The 22,240-nt window shown below is 51.9% G+C and overlaps 1 protein-coding gene across 4 annotated transcripts in view; it reads left to right on the plus strand.

Moving 5' to 3' along the window:
* Window positions 1-22,240, plus strand: part of ECE1 (endothelin converting enzyme 1) — a 128,598-nt gene that overhangs the window by 77,395 nt on the left and 28,963 nt on the right. For all 4 annotated transcript variants that reach the window (XM_024250734.3, XM_063719634.1, XM_024250728.3 and 1 more), the window contains exons 5-9: window positions 7,256-7,377; window positions 8,820-8,966; window positions 10,066-10,131; window positions 11,518-11,709; window positions 20,289-20,431. In XM_024250734.3, coding sequence (XP_024106502.1) covers window positions 7,256-7,377; window positions 8,820-8,966; window positions 10,066-10,131; window positions 11,518-11,709; window positions 20,289-20,431 — 670 coding nt within the window. The remainder of the gene's footprint in view (window positions 1-7,255; window positions 7,378-8,819; window positions 8,967-10,065; window positions 10,132-11,517; window positions 11,710-20,288; window positions 20,432-22,240) is intronic.

Genomic DNA, 22,240 nt, shown 5'->3' on the forward strand with positions numbered 1-22,240 from the left:
ATTCTTAGTCTGTTTGTGCTATTGTAACAAAATACCACAGACTGGATGATATGGTTTGGCTCTGTCCCCACCCAAATCTCATCCTGAATTGTAGCTCCCTCAATTCCCACATTTTGTGGCAAGAACCCAGTGGGAGGTCATTGAATCATGGGGGTGGCTCTTTCCCTTGCTGTTCTTGTGATAGTGAATAAGTCTCATAAGATCTTATGGTTTTAAAAATGGGAGTTCCCCTGCACAGCCTCTCTCTCTCTTTGCCTGTTGCCATCCGTGTAAGACGTGACTTGCTCCTCCTTGCCTTCCACCACGATGGTGAGGCCTCCCCAGCCACGTGGAACTGGAAGTCCATTAAACCTCTTTCTTTTGTAAATTACCCAGTCTTGGGTATGTCTGTATCAGCAGTGTGAAAACAGACTAATACACTGGATAATTTGTAAACAACAGAAATTTATTTCTTACTGTTCTGGACGCTGTGAAGTCCAAGATCAAGGCACAGGCTTGTTCAGTGTCTCTGTTAAGGGTTGCTCTCTGCTTCCAAGATGGCACCATGAACTGTGTCTTCACATGGCCTATGGGACTGAAGAGGGGGGAACTGGCCCCCTCAAGCCCTTTATAAGACACTAATCCATTCATAGAGAGCCCTCATGACCTCATCACTTCTTAAAGGCCCCACCTCTTAAAACTGCTCCTTAAGGATTAAGTTTCAGCATGAATTTTGGAGGGGACACAGACATTCAAATTATAGCATTGACTCAACAATGTGAGGATGGGAGGGAGCGTCCAGGGCTTCTTAGGGCCAGCTGGGCTGCTTCAGGTTCACCTCTGGTTTTCTGAGCCAAACTGCAGGAAAGGACAGGGAAGCAGAAAAGGTTTAGGCTCCAGTCCTGGCCGCAGCCACTTTTGCGACCTTGGACGAGTTACCCAACCTCTTACTTGTAAATGGAGTGTGATAACAGCCACTGTGGAATGGTCAGGACAAGATGCACACACAGCCATGCCTATGCCCATCTACAGAGGAAACAGTTCACTTTCTCAGGAAGGCTTGGAAGTCCAGCATGCTACCCACTAGCTCTGCCTTGATAGGTCAGTTTCTTCACCCACCTGGGCCTCATTTGCCTTGTCTCTGGAATGGGATGGTGATAACCGCCTCAGGGGACCAAGGTGAGGTTGCGACAGCAGCACAGGGCCTGCTGTAGATGCTGTGAGCGGTGGTGGTGGTGGAATTATTTTTGTTCTGCGGAGCAAGGCGTCTTCTTTATCAGCACCCCTTCCCCCCAGAACAGGATGGGGCTCCTGAGGCCTGTGACTGTCTGAACGGAGTCTGGTTTTATCTAAAACAAACACTGGTTCTGCCCTGGTGTGGAGTCAGGGCCCCACAGGCTCCTGGCCAGATGGTCCCACTGCATCAAGGGAGGCCGCACGATTCCCAGACACCCCTATCCCCGCAGCTTGTGGGGGATTCCCAGATACCCCTATCCCAGCAGCGTGTGGGGGAATTCCCAGACACCGCTATCATACCCCACAGCTCTGCCTGCCTGGGCGTTCATTTCCTCCCTGAGGAGTGATGTGGAGAGGGCATTCCAATGAAAACTCCCAGAGGAAGAAGCGACCGATGAAATGGTGCTCTGTCTTCCTCTCTGGGACTTTGGAGTAGGGACTGAGGAAGCTTCTGGAACTCAGGGCCCCTGGAAGGAAGTACCCAGGCAGTGTGGAGCTCTGTTGTCTGGCCCTAGGCTGCTAAAAGATCTTCATAGCACAGGGGGGCTGCAGAAGTGCTGCTGTCTCCAAGATGTGTCCCCAGCACAGTGCCGGGAGCCACACTGTTGGGTGTTGGCTTCTTCTTTGCCTCCATGAAATCTTCTGGGAAGTAAACATGAGCCAGGGGTGTCTTAAAGGAGACCAGAGCATCAAGCCCCAGTCTTGCTGAACTCAGAGTGACAGCCCCGAAAGGGGATGGGGCCAGCCTGGGGCTGAAAAAAGATACCGAGACAAGAGCACCCCTTGAGAGGCAGGGTTGGGGGCCTGAATGAGGGGCTATGGAGGGTTGGCACAGTCCTGGAGACCTTTTTCTTATTCAGAAAAAGGTCTATGCCTGATTTCACTTTGTTCTTTTGTTTTGTTTTGTTTTGTTTGAAACCAAGTCTCGATCTGTCGCCCAGGCTGGAGTACAGTGGCACGATCTCGGCTCACTGCAACCTCCGCCATCTGGGTTCAAGCGATTCTTGTGCCTCAGCCTGCCAAGTAGCTGGGACTACAAGCACCCGCCACCACACCCAGATAATTTTTGTATTTTTAGTAGAGACAGGGTTTCACCATGTTGGCCAGGCTGGTCTCAAACTCCTGACCTCAAGTGATCCGCCCACCTCGGCCTCCCAAAGTGCTGGGATTACAGGCATGAGCCACTCATTTCACTTTGAAGCCCAGTCACCTCCTGCAGGCTAGAGTGCTATCTTTCTCTGTCATTCATTCCTTTATTCACTCACCGATTATGCATCAGACACTTTCTGTGTGCCAGGCATTGCTCGGGGCTGGGGATTATGTAGGAATAAGACAGTCTATTCTTGTGGAAGTCACATTCCAGCAGGGAAGACAGACAGTAAACAAATAAATGACTAAATACATGATAGGATTGTAAAGAGAAGGGCTCAAAAACATCAAGTAGGGCACGGGGCCAGAGAGGGAAGAGGCCGTTGTAGCTGCAGCGATCAGAAAGGGATGGGCTTTCTCAGGAGGGATGTCTGAGCAGACGCTTGAGTTAAGGAGAGAAGAGACCAGCCAGCCATGGGGAAAAGAGTGTGGGGCAGGAGCTGGAGACAGGTGGGAGCGCAGACCCCGTCACCAGGGTGCGTTTCTCAACCTGCAGTTATCATTACCCCTCCATGAAATGTTAATGCCACAGGTACTCTGGATGTCTGTTGCTATTCTTAGTCTATATACACAGAGTAAAAAGAGTAAGATGCTTTGTCCTGCAAGAATAAATTCCTGGGGGCAGTATTGCCCTTGTTGGGGATGCGTAATATAGAGCCTTCTGGCCAATTTAAGGAATTGGGGCTGGGTGAGGTGGCTGACACCTGTAATCCCAGCACTTTGGGAGGCCAAGACAGGCAGATCACCTGAGGTCAGGAGTTTGAGAACAGCCTGGCCAACACAGTGAAACCCTGTCTCTACTAAAAATACAAAAATTAGCCAGGCGTGATGGAGGATGCCTGTAATCCCAGCTACTCGGGAGGCTGAGGCAGGAGAATCACTTGAACCCAGGAGACGGAGTGAGCCGAGATCGTGCCACTGCACTCCAGCCTGGGTGACAGAGCGAGACTCTGTGTCAAAAAAAAAAAAAGGAATTGGTATATTCCAGTGCCTATTTGGACTAAAAGGAGTTCAAGACAACACACTCTACAGACTCCCCAGACCAGGGCTCCCCTTGGGTGTCTCATAGAGGCCTCAAACTTCGAGTGTCTGGAGCTGAGCTTTAGGCAGTAGCTGTGTGCACTGAAGCTCCTTCCTAAGCCTGCCCCTCATCGTCAGGCTGAGGTTCCCCAGTGTCAGCAGCTTCTCACTCAGGCCAAAGAAACTTGGCTCCATTCTTGGCTCTCCTTTCTCTCATGTTCCAAATACTTCTCGCCCCCTTCTCTGCCGCCATCCTGGCCAAGCGCCCACCTTCACTCACCTGGTCCCCTGCAGCAGCCTCCCGCCTGGCAGCCTCACTTGGGCTCTTGTCCCCTGGAGCCTGCAGGATCGTAGGTGCTCCCTGAGTGAGGAGGAAGAAGAAGAGGTGGGAGAGTGTGCTGTGGGTTGTCCCCATGGGCTCCTGGAACCAGGGCAGGAAGAGGAACGGTACCTTCTACCAGGGCTCCTGCCCCAGCCAGCATCGGCAGTGGGGATACTGATGACACACACAGAGGGGGCATGAACACCAACTCCTGGCGGGGCCCCCTCATCCTGTCCGCTCCTGCCCCACCTGCCTGATTTCCTTTTAAAAAAAGGAAATCTTGGCCAGGCGTGGTGGCTCACGCCTGTAATCCCAGCATTTGGGGAGGCTGAAGTGGGCAGATCACAGGTCAAGAGATTGGGACCATCCTGGCCAACATGGTGAAACCCCGTCTCTACTAAAAATACAAAAATTAGCCGGGTGTGGTGGCACACGCCTGTGGTCCCAGCTGCTCGGGAGGCTGAGGCAGGAGAATCACTTGAACCCAGGAGGTGGAGGTTGCAGTGAGCCAAGATGGCCACCCTGTACTCCAGCCTAGTGACAGAGCGAGACTCTGTCTCAAAAAAAAGAGAAAAGAAAAAGAAAAAAAGGAAATCTTAGGTGGGCACCCGGCCTCATCACCCTCTCATCTTCCAGGTATGGTGTCCTTCCTCTCCAGAAAGGGACACTGGGCTCTGTTCTTGCAGCCACCACCTGTTGCTAGGGGCCTGCTAGGTCCCTGTCCAGGGCTGGTTCTGGGGCTGCAGGGACCACTAAGACATGGAATGGCAGAGGGGCAGCCCATGCACAGCCCCTGCTTCTACTCCACATTGAGTTCATCCTTCAGCCCGAAGCTCAAACGAAGCTTCCCCGGGGCCTTGCTTGGCTTCCCTGATTTCTCGCCCTCCCCCTCAAGGCCTCTGGGATGTTCTCACCGCATTCACCCCGTGTGTAATCAGATGCTCCCACGAGTCCTTGGCTGCCGTTTGCCTCACTCACCACGCTGCATGCCTCACGTGGACAGGCCTCCAGTTATGTTGCCCACTGTCCCCCACACCCGACCTGGTGGCTGCCAGGCAAAAGGAACTTTGTAAACAATGTGGGAAAGCAAGTGAACATGGCACCCAGGTGGTGGAGGCCAAAGGAATGGAGTTCGAACCTGGCCTGGGGCAGCCTCTCAGCGAAGGAGCAAGGGAGGCTGTGTCTGAAGGAGGCCCTCCTTCTCCCTCCCAGTAATAATTCGGGGCTTGCAGACAGGTGTTAGGGAAGAGGGCCTCGGAACTCACGGTGATTAGCACAGCCAGGCTGCTCCTGGGAGCCTTTCTTTAGGCCTCTTATCTTTGTGGCCTTGGGGGAGGGAGATGCCAGGCTCACTCATGGGCCAGAGCACACAGAGTGCCTTCCCCAACACTGGCCCTGGCATTTCAGGGCTTTGGCCGGAGCCAGATCTGGAGGGTGAGACGCTGCATCTGAGGCCTGGGGAGCAATGACGATTCTCCTGCTTTTTCTTCCAAGAGCTTCATTGGGAGCGTTGCCATAGGAACACGGCCCCTGGGAGAGGCAAGGCACACCCCTTTTGCTCTCCCTGATCCTCTGTATCCCAGCTTCCCCATTTCCGCCCTCCCCTCACAGAGTCCTCTTCTCAGAGCTGCCGTGGTGCCTGGGGGACACGCAGGTGTTTCCAGCACTTAGCAACACAGTAGCCCTTGGTCTCCAGGGCTGTACGAACCCTCCATAGCCCCTCGTTCAGGCCCCTGACCCTGTCTCTCAAGGGGCTCTCTTATCTCTGTATCTTCCTTCAGACTAGCCCCAAGCTGGTCCCGTCCCCCTTTCAGGGCCATCACCCTGACGTCAGCAAGACTGGGGCTTGATGCTCTGATCAGTGAAAGCCATGGTGCTATTTATGGTGAGGATCGGGGGGCAGGGAGCTCTCGGGGTGAGGCTGGGAAAGCTGATGAAAGACTGGCCAGGAAGTGACTCACGTCCTATGCTCCAAGTGACTACGCCAGACAGCTTTCTTTTCTCCAAGCAGCCCGCCTGCCCTTTCAGGCATCCCTGCTTGTCCCCACACTGTCCTGTCCTGCTCCGCGCAACCCAGTGGCCTCTCCCCTCCCTTCCACCTGGTGAATGACTTCAACTTTCAGAACCAGCTCAAATGGAACGCCCTCTGGAGACCCCCCTTCTCTCCACCCCTCCGAAGGGAGTGACTTTTCCCTGTGTTCCATAGCCACGTGCGTTATTCACAGCACTGTCGTGTCTTGCGGTCATTTCTTTAAGTTTCTGCTGGGTGCCAGGCACAGGGCTGGGCTCTGAATTTTATAGGCATCAATAAGACCCGCTTTCTGTCCCAAGGAGCTCATGGTCTAATGGTGGACACAGGTATGCAGAGCGGTGAGGGCCTTTGGGAATGAACATCTTAGGAGAGGCTTCATCAAAAAGATCTCCCCACAGAGGCCTTGAGGTTGAGTAGGATTTTAACAGGGTCCCATGCAGAAGCTCCTTGGGGACAAGGATGTTTTCTCTTGTGTCCCACAGCTTGCACAGGGCCTAGCATAGAGTAAGCATCTAGTATCTGGTCAGCAGGTGGATGGATACAGTTCTGCTAGGAAAGTCTTTGTGAAGGAGCTGGGGTTTGAGGGATCTTTGAAGGAGGCAAAGGAAGGGGCTTCAGGGTCAGAGAGAAATGAACATGAAATGAGGGAATGTGGCTGGAGCAGTGAGGAGTTTCCCAGAGGAGGCAAGAGGGACAGATGGAATTGAGGGGGTTGGAGAATCTGGCATGGCCTGGAGCAGGGCTCTGAGAAGAAGGCTCGTGCACAGAGCCCCAGTATATAGTGGGTCCCTTGTGGACCTGAGTGGCAGGAAGTGATCATCTTCACCAGGTGCACCCACGGGAGCGTTGCCTTCAGCAGGTGGCATCTGGACCAGGGCACTGAGGTGAGGGAGAAGGGAACGGAATCTCCGGGTATCTGGGGTAAGGTCTGAGAAGCCACTGCAGGAGGGAGATGCTGCTTGCTGGAGTTGGCAAGGGCAGTGGAAAACAGCCCCAGGAGTTGGCTGTAAGCCTGGTGAACGTGCCGAGACCCTCCAAGGAGGAAGCAAAAAGTAAATTCATAATGAATGAGCCTTTTGAGTTTCCATCCAACTTCAGTCTTTATCACAAGAAAGGTCATCTGGTATCTGAAAACCAAGACGGGCCTCTGTCCCATGCACCAGGTAGGGGTGTTCGTACCACACGTTATCCACAGGGGAAGCACACTGTCCTGCTGGTGGGCACGTGCGGTCAACCCGGGGACACGTCTGTGAACCCAACCAGCAGAGGGAGAGAAACGTGGTAGATTCTTTTTCTTTGCAGTCAGCAAAATTTCGGGAGTGCCTTCAGCTTGCCAGGCTCTGCCTAGGGGCCCTCACATACCCGTGGTGACAGCATTCCTCACCGCCACTCCGGCAGGCAGATGTCAGAGCTCCTTTGCAGCTGAGAACACCAAGGCTCCAAAAAGAGGGAATGCCCCAAAGCCACCCAGTGGGCAAGTGGGGCCACATTGCAAACTCCACTGTCTGTTGTTCCAGAAAACTCCACGGCCAGCGTGAGCGAGGCAGAGAGAAAGGCGCAAGTATACTACCGTGCGTGCATGAACGAGACCAGGATTGAGGAGCTCAGGGCCAAACCTCTAATGGAGTTGATTGAGAGGGTGAGTGCCTCGGGCTCTCCTTCCCCGAGCCCCGGCCCATGCCACCTGCCCGCTCCCTGGCTTCCACTCCAGCCCTCTGGTACCACCGGCCCACCTCATACCTCCAGCCGGTAGCACCGAGAGAAAGACAGACAGTGAGAAAGAGAGAGAGCGAGTGTGCCAGAGCGCATGTGAGTGTGAGCACATTGCGTAGCTGCGTGGGTGGGATGTCTGTGCATGTGTTTGTGTGAGGGTGTGTGTCAGCATCTGTTGTAGATGTCTGTCATCTGTCTGTGTGTCTCTCTGTGCATCTGTGTGTGGGACGGGGGCCATGTTTAGAGGGAAAATATTCCTCCACATTGCTGCTGCTTTTTCCTCAGGGGTTATGTTTGTGTGTGTGGAGAGGTGTGTGCCTGTTCCAGAAAGACCCACAGAGAGTCTCGGCCCAGAACCAGAGCCCTCCCTGTGAGCAGGGACCCAGGTCACTCTCCTATACCTGCTTACTCCTGAGCAGGGGAAGACATCTTTCTTGCTTTCTTGGGCACTTCCCAGACTCCGAGGCTTCCTGGTGCAGACAGAAGGTGTCTGTGGATGTTTTCTGCCTGCCTCGTGTTCCCTGGACAGCCCTGCCTCTTAGCTTGGCTTCAGGAAAGCATTGCAGCAGGGTTGGTGGCTGCACGCGCTGGGGACTGTGCTAGTCCCCTCCTCTCTGGACAGGTCCCATGTGCCAAACCAGGGAAGACCAGGGAGATTTTTTAAAATCCCAACTTTCTCAGGAGGCTGAGGCGGGAGGATCACTTGAAGCCAGGAGTTTAAGACCAGCCTGGGCAGCATAGCAAGACCCCCATCTCCAAAAAAAATTTTAAAATTAGCCAGGTGTGGTGATACACACCTGTAGTCATAGCTACTTAGGAGGATGAGGTGAGAGGATCACCTGAGCCCAGGAGGCAGAGGCTGCAGTGAGTTGTGATGGCCCCACTGCACTTCAGCCTGGGAAACAGAGCAAGACTCCATCTCAAAAAAATTTTTTTTTAAATCCCAACTTTGAGACTAAAGTAGACCGTAATTTACCAACCTTCTTAAACATGTGGAGCCTTTTTTATCCCAGAGGCACAATTGAATTTATGTTTTGATATAATCACATTCACACAATTCATTATCCAAAATATAAACCGTGAACCAGGAAAAGTCTCTTTCCCATTCTCATCCCAGCCACCCAGGGAGCGGCTGGATTCATGCCTGGCTGCCTGGCTTGTCTAGGATAAGCCTTTGCTCCATCCATGGGTCTCCAGCTCATGGGTCGGAAACCCCCGATGAAGCCCAATCCTTTCCTTTGCTCTTGAGGCTCAGAGAGGTCAGGTGACTGCTCCAGGGTCACAGAGCAAGTCAGCTGCAGAACCAGAATTCACATCTGGGTCTCCCCGCCACCTCATCACCTCCCTGCCTGCTCTCCCTCCCCACAGCTCGGGGGCTGGAACATCACAGGTCCCTGGGCCAAGGACAACTTCCAGGATACCCTGCAGGTGGTCACCGCCCACTACCGCACCTCACCCTTCTTCTCTGTCTATGTCAGTGCCGATTCCAAGAACTCCAACAGCAACGTGATCCAGGTGGGCTAGCTTAAACCTGCAGCGGTCGAGGGGGCGGGCACGACCTCTTCCTGTTTTGAGTTTAGCAGGCCCTGGGGTGGGAGAGAGGCTTGCCCTGGGTGGGACGGCAGTCTTCTAGTTTCTGAGCCTGGGTTATTTCCAGAGGCCCCATTGGTGAGATCTTTGCAGGCTGCTGGCCTTGCGTAGATGGGCACTGCATACAGGTGAACCTTTGGGTGCTGATGGGTTTCCATGGGCCCCAAGAGTGATGTTAACTCCTGGGCACAGCTGAACCCACATCCTGGTTTCCCCCTCCTTAGCATCTGCTCTTTGTAACTCTTCTTGGAATGGTTTTGAATCCATCTCTCCCTGTCAGAGCATGCCCCAGACAGAGGCTCAGCCTGCCCAGGGGAGCTCCAGCACTGGTCTGCCCCAACCTCCAATGCAGAAGTGAGAAACCCAGGCTGGGAGTCCTAAAAGCTGAATTCCCAGCCCATCTCTACCATTCAGTCACTGTGTGACCTTGGGCAAGTGCCTCAACCTCTCAGAGTTACAGTTACCTTATAAATCAAATGGATTGCAATAACACCTGTCCTAGGTATGCCAAGATGTGGCCATGGGCGCCAATAGTAGCAAGCAGAATATGACCCTCCCCTCCTGCTTGGCAGGCACTTGACCAGCACTGTCTTCTTGAATCCCCATTCTAGCTCTGAAGGTTAGGTTTTATTTTCCCTATTTTCCTGAGAAGAAACCTGAGAATCAGAAAGGTTCAGTAACTTGGCCAAGATCACACAGCTTTTGAGTGACTCTTAACCATGTGGAAAGTGTTGGGGAGATAGAGGCACTTTGCCGAGGCAAGGAGGTGTTTAAAAAGGAGGGTGGCTCTGTCCGGCCTTTCCTAGGAGCCCAGGAGCCCTGCGGGGGGCCGCGTGGACAGGCAGGAATGTGTCATCCCGTCCCTGAGTGGGCTTCTCAGTGACTGTAGCCAGCAGTCCTGCTTCTGCAAGGGCCTGAGCTTGGCCTCTGCTGCCACATGCCAGCCATTCCCAGGGTGGAAGGCCGTGCAGTAGACACACGCATTGCAACACGAATTCCCTGTCATGCCTGCTTCTCTTGCCAGGTGGACCAGTCTGGCCTGGGCTTGCCCTCGAGAGACTATTACCTGAACAAAACTGAAAATGAGAAGGTAAGCGTGCCTCTTCACTCCCCAGCCCACCTCCCAGGATGCTCCTTCCTGCTCAGTGTCCACACCCACACCTGCGCAGGTCTTTGAAGCTAGGGGAGGCCAGGGGTGTCAGTGACCTGCTGGGTGAAACAGGCAGACCCAGGCAGGGGAGGGACACCCCTAGGCTGGCTGTGTCACTCAGGCATCGTGGACACAAGGAGCAAGAGACAGGTATCATTTGTCCTGGTTCTAGAGAGAGTCAGAGGCAGCAATAACAGCTACCACCATTTGCCTGGCCCTTTATACATCACCTGTGACCCTCCCATTAACCCTGCCGATACTGAACTTCATTTGCCTCATCTGTCAAACAGGAATTAGTTTCGTCTTGCCTTTTACAGAAGAGGGTATCAGGCTCAGAGATGCTAAGTGATCTGCTCAAGGTCACATAGCCAGTAAATGACGAGCCTGAGATTCACATCCGGATCCACGTGCTCCGAAGCCCATGGCTCTCCCTCCCCCTGGCCTGCCTCTTGTGATGCTCTTGGGGCGACCTCACCTGGAACTCACTCATCTGTCCTTTCATCCTTCCGCTGTCATGTACTTGACCAAGCGCCCACAGAGTGCCTGATGCTGGGGAGATGGTGGCAGACAAGACCACCATAGCCTCCGTCCCACGGGGCCTGTGGTTTGGTCGGGGAGGCAGATATTATTTAACTAAGAGAAAGTGGAGCTGAGGAAGTCTACCGTGGAGGCCTAATTCAGATCTTGGAACACGGGTGGGGGGTGGTCAGAAAAGGTGCATTCTAAGAATGGAAAGACAGCCCCAGGACAATCCCTGGAAGACAGGGACCAGCCCAGGTGGGGACCTGTGAGAGGAGCCAAGACTTTGGGCTTTCTCCTGGAGGCTGTAGGGAAGCAGCGGAGAGACATGGCCCCAAGATCATTCTCAATGCTGTGTCTCCCATGGGTGTCTTTATTTCTTTTTTTTTTTTTTGAGACGAAGTCTCTCTCTCTGCCGCCCAGGCTAGAGTGCCATGGCGCGATCTAGGCTCACTGCAACCTCCTCCTGGGTTCAAGTGATTCTCCTGCCTCAGCCTCCTGAGTAGCTGGGATTATAGGTGCCTGCCACTACGCCCAGCTAATTTTTGTGTTTTTAGTAGAGACAGGGTTTTGCCATGTTGTCCAGGTTGGTCTCAAACTCCTGACCTCAGGTGAGCCACCCACCTCAGCCTCCCAAAGTGCCGGGATTACAGGCATGAGCCACCACACCTGGCCCCACGGGTGTCTTGGGGGCACTGTGCAGCCCCCTGGCCCCCTGTGCCGGACTCAGCTGGCCAATCTCCCCCAACCTTTGTCCAGTGGATAGTGGGGGGCAGCCACTGACAGTTTGGGGTGTGGGCCCTGCAGGTGCTGAGCGGATATCTGAACTACATGGTCCAGCTGGGGAAGCTGCTGGGCGGCGGGGACGAGGAGGCCATCCGGCCCCAGATGCAGCAGATCTTGGACTTTGAGATGGCACTGGCCAACATCACCATCCCACAGGAGAAGCGCCGCGACGAGGAGCTCATCTACCACAAAGTGACAGCGGCCGAGCTGCAGGTAACTTGAGCGCCGGCTGCTAGGGAGGCTGGGATGGCCACCAGGCTTCAGACAGGGCCCCGAGCTGGGAGCTTTTATACTCATTTCATCTAGTTCTTGAGACTACGTGACAAAGGATGGTTGTTATGCCCAATCCACAGATGGAAAAACTGATGCTCAGAAAGGTCAAGTTACCTGCTGAAGGGCACACAGCTAGTAAGTGACTCCAAAATAGGCGCCTGGCCGACACCAGGCTGCTTCTCTGTAATTAATAGTGTTTACTTGGAGACTCAGGGTCGTGACCACACCAGCTTACATTGATAGAGCGCCTTTCCAGTCTCTCTAGCACCAAGCACATTGAATTTGGTTACAGTGAGCACTTAATAAATGTGTGGTGTGGATTCCATCATTACTTTTCCCTTTTCTGAGCCAGATCAAGGTCCGGAGGCTCCTAAGTGGCAGAGGAGCCAGCCATATGACTCAGATTGGCTCACCGTACAACAGGGCGTTAGATCTGCGATGCTCTCTGTCACCCATTGGAGAAGCCCAACGTCCAAGGGCTCAGCCCCTGCCAAAGGCTGCCTTCTGGCGGCTGCTTGGTTCTTGAGGGTCCAGAGGGAGTAGCCTGCTGGTTCCTTCTTTCCAGAGCATCAGCTGGCATTGCAGAGGTATCAGCAGAGTGGCCACCACCGATCTTCCCGTTTCTTGACGTCACCCAGGAATGCGTGGCCAGGCCTTGCTTCTCTGCTGGGGAGGGGCTCCCTCAGAGTGTCATCTCCCTCCTTCCTTACCTTCTGACCAGCCGAATTTGACCTGTCCGTTCCTTCTACTTTCAGGAAGAACACTAGGTCCCTGCCCTTTTCCCTCCTCCAGCTGACAGGTGTATATGGGGCCATCTTGGGACCTTGCGCTTCATGTGCTTCCTGGCTAGTGGGGGACACCAGCTAGAAACAAACCCATCTCATTGCTGAGTGCTTTGGGCAAAAGCAACGGGCCCTGGGAGCCAGGGGTGGGGAGAAGTCAGGGAAGGTGAGTCTAACGATGGGTGAGCATTTCCAGGCCAACTGGGTGTCCCAGGTGGAGATGCAGGCTGTGCTAGGGCCCACGATCAGAGTCAGGGGAGCCTGGCCTCCTGCTGGTGCTGGCTGCCCTTCAGCCCCTAGAGAAACTGGCCTGAGGCTGAGTGGTGCTGCTCAGGCCGGGATGGAGGTCAACAGCTGCTGTTAGATACCATCTGGCACTCTTTTCCTGCTCTGAGGCCAGGAGGCTGAGGGTGATGTTGTTTGTGCATTATAATTTGGTTTGTTGCAGCCCATTTCTCAGCCTGAGGGGCCCCCGCAGTGCCTCAGCCCTCTACCGTGGCCATGATGCCAACTGTCTGTGCCAGGAATAGCGGAGAAGGCACAGGAGCCCTGAGCACATCAGCCCAGCATGGCCACCAGGTTCCCCCGAGGCATCCTATCACCACTGCTTCTGCTCTCTTCTTCCAAGCAAAGGAAGAAAGGCCTTTCCTCCCTCCCAGCTGCACAGCTGCCAAGGTCGGGAGAGTTTAGCAGACTCAGCAGCTTGTAGTACACAAGCCCTGGGCTTAGATTCAGAGGACTGTAAGCCCCTTGGAGCTGTAAGTGCTGGGATTATAGGCATGAGCCACCACTCCTGGCCAAACAGCCTCTGTGTTCTAAGTACCCAAAGTTCAATTAAGATCTTTAGGAAATATATGGATTCTCTCCTTAAGTTTTTACAGATATTTCTGATTAAATTCTAATGTGAATTTGGCTGCCTTCCTTGTAAAATGGGTTTGGCTCATTCACTCACCCCTGCTGTGTGCCAGAACACAAATGAGACATAGCCCTTGCCCTCACAAGGGACCGCGGTTCTTTTTTTTTTTTTTTTCTTTTTTTTGAGACAAAGTCTTGCTCTGTCGCCCAGGCTGGAGTGCAGTGGCATGATCTCGGCTTACTGCAACCTCCGCCCCCCGGGTTCAAGCAATTCTCCTGCCTCAGCCTCCCAAGTAGCTGGAATTACAGGCAGGCACCACCATGCCTGGCTAATTTTTGTATTTTTAGTAGAGTCGGGGTTTCACCATGTTGGTCAGGCTGGTCTCGAACTCCTGACCTCGTGATCCACCCGCCTTGGCCTCCCAAAGTGCTGGGATTACAGGCATGAGCCACCGCACCCGGCCTATGGTTTTTTTTTTTTGAGACGGAGTCTCGCACTCTCGCCCAGGCTGGAGTGCAGTGGCGCCATCTTGGCTCACTGCAAGCTCCACCTCCCGGGTTCACGCCATTCTCCTGCCTCAGCCTCCCAAGTAGCTGGGACTACAGGTGCCCGCCACCACGCCCGGCTAATTTTTTTGTATTTTTAGTAGAGACGGGGTTTCACCGTGTTAGCCAGGATGGTCTCGATCTCCTGTCTTTGTGATCTGCCCACCTTGGCCTCCCAAAGTGCTGGGATTACAGGCGTGAGCCACTGCACCCGGCCTGTGGTTCTTAACTTTTTAAGTCACAGAGTCGTTTGAGAACAGATCAAAAACCATGGACTATCTCCCAGAATAAATGGGCATATATGCATATTTTTAAAATTATGTCTGACATTTAAAGACGTCCTGGCCGGGCATGGTGGCTCAGGCCTGTAATTCCAGCACTTTGGGAAGCTGAGGCAGGTGGATCACCTGAGGTCAGGAGTTCAAGACCAGCCTGACCAATATGGTAAAACCCCGTCTCTACTAAACATACAAAAATTAGCCGGGTGTGGTGGTGTGCGCCGGTAGTCCCAGCTACTTGGGAGGCTGAGGCAGGAGAATCACTTGAACCCGGGGGGCGAAGGTTGCATTGAGCCAAGATCACACTACTACACTCCAGCTTGGGTGACAGAGCGAGACTCCATCTCAAAAAAATAAAATTAAAAAATAAAGAAGTCCTGGCCCCCTGAAGCCTGTGTTCTAAGTAAGAATCTCCTCCTGGCCTGCCACAGGGTTGTGGGAGAATAAGTTGAGGCAAAGGATGAGATTTCATTCAGTAAACTCATTTGCACAACCCAGTACAAGCATAACATATTATATTCATCATTATTGTTACTATTCCTTTGTTATTAGCGATGTCACCCAGGAACCCAGCACTAAATCAATTTGATTCATTCTACTCTGGGACAGAGAATGTCTTGTTCCCTGGTGTCTGGAATTGGGGTTTTCTTCCCATACTCCAGGTAACTTACGGAAAAGCACGCCAAGTTTCACAGTGTGGTTCTAGGCTAGCCCTGCTGGGGTACAGAATGCTTCCAGGCTAGTCCCCAGCAGAGTCTGAACTCAGAGCTGTGAATCAGACACTTTTCCATTACTTCTGGGGCCTGAGGACCTTCCCCTTCCTTTCTAGGACCCTCACGCCAAAGGCTGTTTGGCCCTGAGCCCCATTTTCTACCCCATTTCTCCAGCTGAGATGAAGCTCAGAAGCATTCTTCTCTTCTCTCCCAGTTTCAAACCTATTTGAATTGGTTGGTTTGTGACCCACAGTACTGCTGGGCTGCAGATGTGGAAAATGGAGCTCACTGGTGTGCCCCAGAGGGTGTGAGTCACAAGTGGAATGTCCTAGTCAGTTAAAACAGCCATCTCCATGGAGATGGAGCTAGGCACATGTGTTTAAGATAGGAGTTCACTAAAGCAGCCAGGATGGAAAATGTGAAAATCCTAGTATTCAACACATCTTATCTCACAGTCATGGGAACTTCCCTGCACAGAACACCTGCTTTCCCTAAAGGGCCAGGGTTGTGTTGAAGAGTACACAGGGGTTTCTCATCATCTTATATCTGTACCTTGATCAGAGAGTTCCAGTTGTCTGCAGTTTATGAAGCTCTCGTCCACTGTGTAAACACTGACATTTTGTAAACTTGTCGATTTTCCCAAGGCCTTTGCCAGCAGGTCATGCAGTCAGGTGGCTCTAATGGTGGAACCCTATTTGAAGATCTCACAAGCACAGCTCCAGTTTTTGTAGTCACAGAAATGTTAAAGATTAGCCTCAGAGGTTACCTGCCTGAGGGCCTCCTGCCAGGAGGAGGGCAGAGAGGACAACGTAGGGAGAAAAGAAACTCGGGGTTATTGGGCAAGCAGGTATAAGAGGCACAGATCTATCAGCTCTAGGAGGGGAGGCTGTTGTCCCCATTTTAGAGAAAGAACAGAAAAAGGCTGGAGGTCCCAGAGCTGGTTCCTCCTGGGGACGCTGATCCAGGTCTGCTCATTCTTAGCCCAGGGCTCTTCCCAGCTCACCTAGCTGCCAGGCAGGCAGGGATGCACCGGAGCCCTCTGGCCCCCAAGTCCGCTGCGCACATCTCTTCCCAGCCCCGCAGGTATTTTACCATCAGCCACGGTGGGAAGAGTTACCCAGATACTGAGAACCAGCTGTTAACTGTTTTGTTTTTGTTTTTGTTTTGAGACGGAGCTTCACCCTGTTGCCCAGGCTGGAGTGCAGTGGCATGATCTTGGCTCACTGCAGCCTCCGCATCCCAGGCTCAAGTGATTCTCATGCCTCAGCCTCTCAAGTAGCTGGGATTACAGGCATGCACTACCACGCCTGGCTAATTTTTTTATATTTTCAGTAGAGATAGGGTTTCATCATATTGGCCTGGCTGGTCTTGAACTCCTGGACTCAGACGATTCTCCTGTCTTGGCCTCCCAAAGTGCTGGGATTACAGGCATGAGCCACCGTGCCCGGCGCAGTTGTTAACTGTTTACCAGCACGCCACTGCCTTCAGGACCTGCCCTCCTCACAAATTCACCTGTCCTTTGAGGTCCTTGTTCCCCAGCAGCTGAGTTGCCCTTTTAAACCCAAAGAGATGAGTGAACCTGGGTTTTAGACCTCCACAGTGGCTAGTTAACTATGTGACCTCAGAAAAGTCACCTTACCCCATCTGCAAATTCAGCATCCTTTTTTTTTTTTTTTTGAGACTGAGTCTCGCTCTGTCGCCCAGGCTGGAGTGCAGTGGCACAATCTCCGCTCACTACAAGCTCTGCCTCCCGGGTTCATGCCATTCTCCTGCCTCAGCCTCCCGAGTAGCTGGGACTACAGGCGCCCACCACCATGCCCAGCTAATTTTTGTATTTTTAGTAGAGATGGGGTTTCACCGTGTTAGTCAGGATGGTCTCGATCTCCTGACCTCGTGATCTGCCCGCCTCGGCCTCCCAAAGTGCTGGGGTTACAGGCGTGAGCCACCGTGCCCGGCCTCAGCATCTGTTAAGTGGGGGTTTATGGCTACCTCTCTCACAGAGGGTGTCATCAGTATTTACCAACAGGCTGTAGACCGGTCTTAGGTTACAGATCAATTTTACTTTATTGATTGATTTTTCCATGTGAAGGCCATATGTGGAGCCTCTCTCACCTGCTTTGTCTTGCATTTTGTCCTTTTTCAAGAAAACAAAAGAGAAATTGGAATTGGACAGGCCCAGGAACATACATGGGAGACCTTGAGTAAAGATTGTAATGGCCAATATTGATGAGTTGCTTGCTAAATGCCAGACATATCCATCTAAGTGATCGACATGTATAGGCATTTTTGCTGTAGCAGTATATGTAATTCCAAAAAACCTTGTGTTCTGTAAAATCGCACACTAAAAATAGCAGTACGTGTGGGGAAAATAGAACAAGAGCAGAACAAAAGTTATGCAACTTTACTTGAGGATATTGTGCTAAGCGAAATAAGCCAATCACAAAAGGACAAATATTGCCTGATTCTACTTATATGAGGTACCTAGAGTAGTCAAGTTCGTAGACACAGAAAGTAGAATGGTAGTTTCCAGGAGTGGGGGTTGGGGCCAGTGGGAAGTTATTGCCTAATGAGTAGAGTCTCACATTTGCAGGATGAAATCTGTGGGGCCAGACGCGGTGGCTAACACCTGTAATCCCCTCACTTTGGGAGGCCAAGACAGGTGGATCACCAGAGGTCAGGAGTTCGAGACCAGCCTGACCAATATGGTAAAACCCCATCTCTACTAAAAAAAAAAAAAAAAAAAAAAATTAGCCGAGAGTGGTGGCACGTGCCTGTAGTCCCAGCTACTTGGGAGGCTGGGACAGGAGAATCGCTTGAACCCAGGAGGCGGAGGTTGCAGTGAGCTGAGATCGCACCACTGCACTCCAGCGTGGGCGACAGAGTGAGACTGTCTCAAAATAAAATAAATAATTTAAAAAAACAATCTGTGGCTGGATAGTGGTGGTGATGGTAGCACTGCAGTGTGAATGGACTGAATACCCCTGAACTGTGCTCTTTTTTTTCTGAGGCAGGGTTTCACTCTGTCAACCAGGCTGAAGTGTAGTGGTGTAATTTCAGCTCACTGCAGCCTCGACCTCCCGGGCTCAAGCAATTCTCCCACCTGGGACTACAGGCTCAGGCCTCCATGCCTAGCTAATTTTTAATTTTTTTTTTGTAAAGATGGGGTGTCACCATGTTGCCCAGGCTGGTCTTGAACTCATGGGCTCAAGCAATCTGCCCACTTCAATCTCCCAAAGTGCTGGGATTACAGGCATGAGTCACTGCGCCTGGCCTTGAACTGTGCTCTTAAACATGGTGAAGATGGTGAATTTTATGTTATATGTATTTTACCACAATTTTTTTTTTTTTTTTTTTTTTGAGATGCAGTCTCACTCTGTTGCCCAGGCTAGAATGCAGTGGCGTGAACTCGGCTCACTGCAACCTCCGCCTCCCTGGTTCAAGCGATTCTCCTGCATCAGCCTCCCAAGTAGCTGGGACTACAGGCATGTACCACCATGCCCGGCTAATTTTTGTATTTTTGGTAGAGACAGGGTTTCACCATGCTGTCCAGGCTGGTCTCGAACTCCTGACCTCAGGTGATCCACTGGCCTCGGCCTTCCAAATTGTACCACAATTTTTTTTTTAAGTTGTGCAACTTTGTAATCAGAATCCTAACAAAACAATAATCGGAACCTTGAGGAGTACCTCAGCATGGCTGGAGGCTGCCGTGGGGAAAGTGCCAGCTGGGAAGTGCTAGCTGTGGACACCAAGACCCTGCAGATAAGACAGGGAGCTCTGGCCAGGTGGGGTGGCTCAACGTGCTGGTAATCCCAGCACTTTGGGAGGCTGAGGCAGGCAGATCATGAGGTCAGGAGTTCGAGACCAGCCTGACCAACATGGTGAAACCCCCGTCTCTACTAAAAATACAAAAATCAGCCAGGAGTGGTGGTGCACACCTGTAATCCCAGCTACTAGGGAGGCTGAGGCGGGAGAATCGCTTGAATCCGGGAGGCGGAGGTTGCAGTGAGCTGAGATCACGCCACTGCACTCCAGCCTGGGCATCAGAGCAAGATTCCATCTCAAAAAAAAAAAAAGAGAGAGAGAGAGAGAGCTCTGAGCAAATGCCTTTAGGGTCACAGAGAAAGTGCAACCTGCTGGAGGCTGAGAGTTACAGGGCTGGAAGGAGCCTCTGTGAGGAGAGGAAGCCCCAGGCGCAAGGGCTCATTTTCAGTCATCTTAAAGTAGAGCAGACCAGGCTGGGCACGGTGGCTCATGCCTATAATCCCGGCACTTTGGGAGGCTGAGGCAGGCGGGTCACTTGAGGTCAGGAGTTCAAGACCAGCCTGGCCAAGACGGCAAAACCCCATCTCTACTAAAAATACAAAAATTAAGCGGGCATGGTGGTGGGTGCCTGTTGTAATCCCAGCTACTCGGGAAGCTGAAACAGGAGAATCACTTGAACCCTGGAGGCAGCGGTTACAGTGAGCCAAGATGGCACCACCGCACTCCAGCCTGGATGAAAGAATGAGACTCCGTCTCAAAAAAAAAAAAAAAAAGTAGAGCTGACCAGCCTGCTGTGTGCATCGCTGAGCTGAGGGCTTTTCCTTTCTTGCTGAAAGTTAATGTTCAGCCCTTCCTGATCCCATGCCTGAGCTGAGAAACATCACCTTCAGACCAACGCAGCTCACACGTTATGCTGCTGTCATTCTGAATTTACCAATCATGTAGAAGCTCACTGATGTTACAGAAGCCCATGTTGAATAGAACAGACAGCATAAGCTTGTTCAGTCCTCACAAATAACCCAGTGAAGTGGGTTCTGTTATTATGGTGATCCCCACTTTTCAGACAAGATACTGAGGCCCAGAAGGGTGCATTATCTTACCCAGGGTTACACAGCTAGCAAGGAAGAGAGCTAGAAGATGAGCTCAGGCAGTTTGGCTGCAGATTCTACAAGCTCAACTGTTTCAGGACTGTCTGAAGCTCAGTCTCCTCATCCATGAAGCAGGGATAATAGTACCTACTGCTTGGACTCGCGCGAGGACCAGTTGGAATCATATGCATGAATCATTTGCCACGGCTCCTGGCACACAGGAGGCGCTTGCTGAATGGTAGCGACAGCTGCTGCATCTTTTCATTCCATCCTCATTCCATTTCAAGTTAAATTTTGGTGTTGGACTCCTTAGAATTCTACCTACAGCATCTCTGACAAAAGCCCGCCAGGCTCCGCTTGACTCTCTGTCCGGTGTGCTGTCAGATGGCGCCAAGCCCAAGCTCTTTCCTTTGCTTCCTGTAGAAGCCCGTCCTAGAGACCTGGGCTGTGAGGAGAAGCAGCCCCACAGGGTCACATTGTCCTTTTTCCTTGCAGACCTTGGCACCCGCCATCAACTGGTTACCTTTTCTCAACACCATCTTCTACCCCGTGGAGATCAATGAATCTGAGCCTATCGTGGTCTATGACAAGGAATACCTTGAGCAGGTCTCCGCTCTCATCAACAACACCGACAAATGGTAAGGGGACCTCCAGTGGCCTGGGGCGTGCCTCTCACAGACAGCCCTCTTCTTGGGCAGGCTGGGCAGGGGTGGGGATGACAATCTGACTCAGGAGAGTGGGACCTGGGCGGGCTTTTATGAGAGGCAGCAGGACATCCTGGTTACAGGTACAGGTTTAAATCCCAGCCTCTTTCCAACTACCAGCTTTATAGCCTTGGGCAAATTTCTTAACCTTTCTTAAGTTCATTCTCCTCCTTCATAAAATGGGGATACAAATAGCACCTGTGGCTGGGCATGAACGCCCGTAATTGCGGGACTTTGGGAGACAGAGGCAGGAGGATTCCTTGAGTCCCTGCGTTTGAGACCAGCCTGGGCAACATGGCGAGGCAGTGTCTCTACAACAAATAAAAAATCAGCCAGACCTGGTGTCATGTGCCTGTCATCCCAGCTACTTGAGAGGGAGGCCGAAGTGGAAGGATCTCTTGAGCTCAGGAGGCAGAGGTTGTAGTGAGCTGTGATTGCACTATTGCACTCCAGCGTGGTAGACAGAGTAAAACCCTGTCTGAAACAAAAAAACCTAGCACCTACTATTTAGGGGTGTTGTGAGAATCAAGTGAAACAATCCATATGAGGTGATTTAATACAGTGCCTAGCATATACTGGGACTCAGTAAATGTTGGCTATTATTTTTAGTTAATACTTAATGATTGTCTTTCTTTTCTTTTTTTTTTTTTTTTTTTTTTTTGAGATGGAGTCTCACTCTGTCACCCAGGCTGGAGTGCAGTGGTGCGATCTCAACTCACTGCAACCTCTGCCTCCCAGGTTTAAATGATTCTCCTGCCTCAGCCTCCCAAACAGCTGGGATTATAGGCGCCTGCCACCATGCCAGCTAATGTTTGTATTTTTAGTAGAGATGGGGTTTCACCATGTTTGCCAGGCTGGTCCCCAACTCCTGACCTCAGTTGATCTGCCTGCCTCAGCCTCCCAAAGAGCTAGGATTACAGGCATAAGCCACCACACCCGGCAATACTTACAATTTTTAAAATTTTTTTTGAAAACTACCAAAAAAATAGAAAAAAAAATTTATTGTATTTAACTTATTTTTTTCCTAACTCCCCAAACTTGTTAAAATTTTTTTAATGAGATGGGGTCTCACTGTGTTGCCCAGGCTGGTCTCAAACTCCTGGGCTCAGGCAGTCCTCCCACCTTGGCCTTCAAAATGCTAAGATTACAGGTGTGAGCCACCTCACCAGGCTCTGAAAACATTTTAAATGACTCCTGTTGATCTTGTGGTGGGTGTGTGCATATGTAGAGAGAAAGCATGGGGGAGGACAGGAGAGATGAGCGAAAGAGAGATGGGTTTTCTAATATGTGGTCTTTTTTTCCCTTTATCATGACTAAATGTCTAGTCTCCTTTTCCCTTGACCTGTATCCTGAACATTTTCCCCCTTGTCATCTCAAAACCTCTGCAAACATCATTTTTTATGGTTGCGTAGTACTCCGTCGTGGACAAATACAGTTCTTTACTTCCTCCTTCTCGTTGTCAGATGTGTTGGTTGATTCTGATTAGAGATTAGATGTTCACTACAGTCTCGAGGTGACTTCTTGGCAATGGTGGCAACAGCTATAGATAGGTTCCCTGTGCCCTGCAGGTGGGGCAGTAGGAGCTGTCATCATGGAAACCTTGGCCTGGCTGGGCTGAGCTTCTTTTCCTTCCCCTCCTATTGTTAGCCTCTCTGGCCTTCTGGCTGGGGCACCTCCGAGCTGTAGAAGTGGTAGCCACCTCTCCATCCCAGCCCTGTAGCATACACCATGGGGGTGGGTCTC

Source organism: Pongo abelii, chromosome 1, assembly GCF_028885655.2.
Source record: "Pongo abelii isolate AG06213 chromosome 1, NHGRI_mPonAbe1-v2.0_pri, whole genome shotgun sequence".
NCBI classification, from domain to species: Eukaryota; Metazoa; Chordata; class Mammalia; order Primates; family Hominidae; genus Pongo; species Pongo abelii.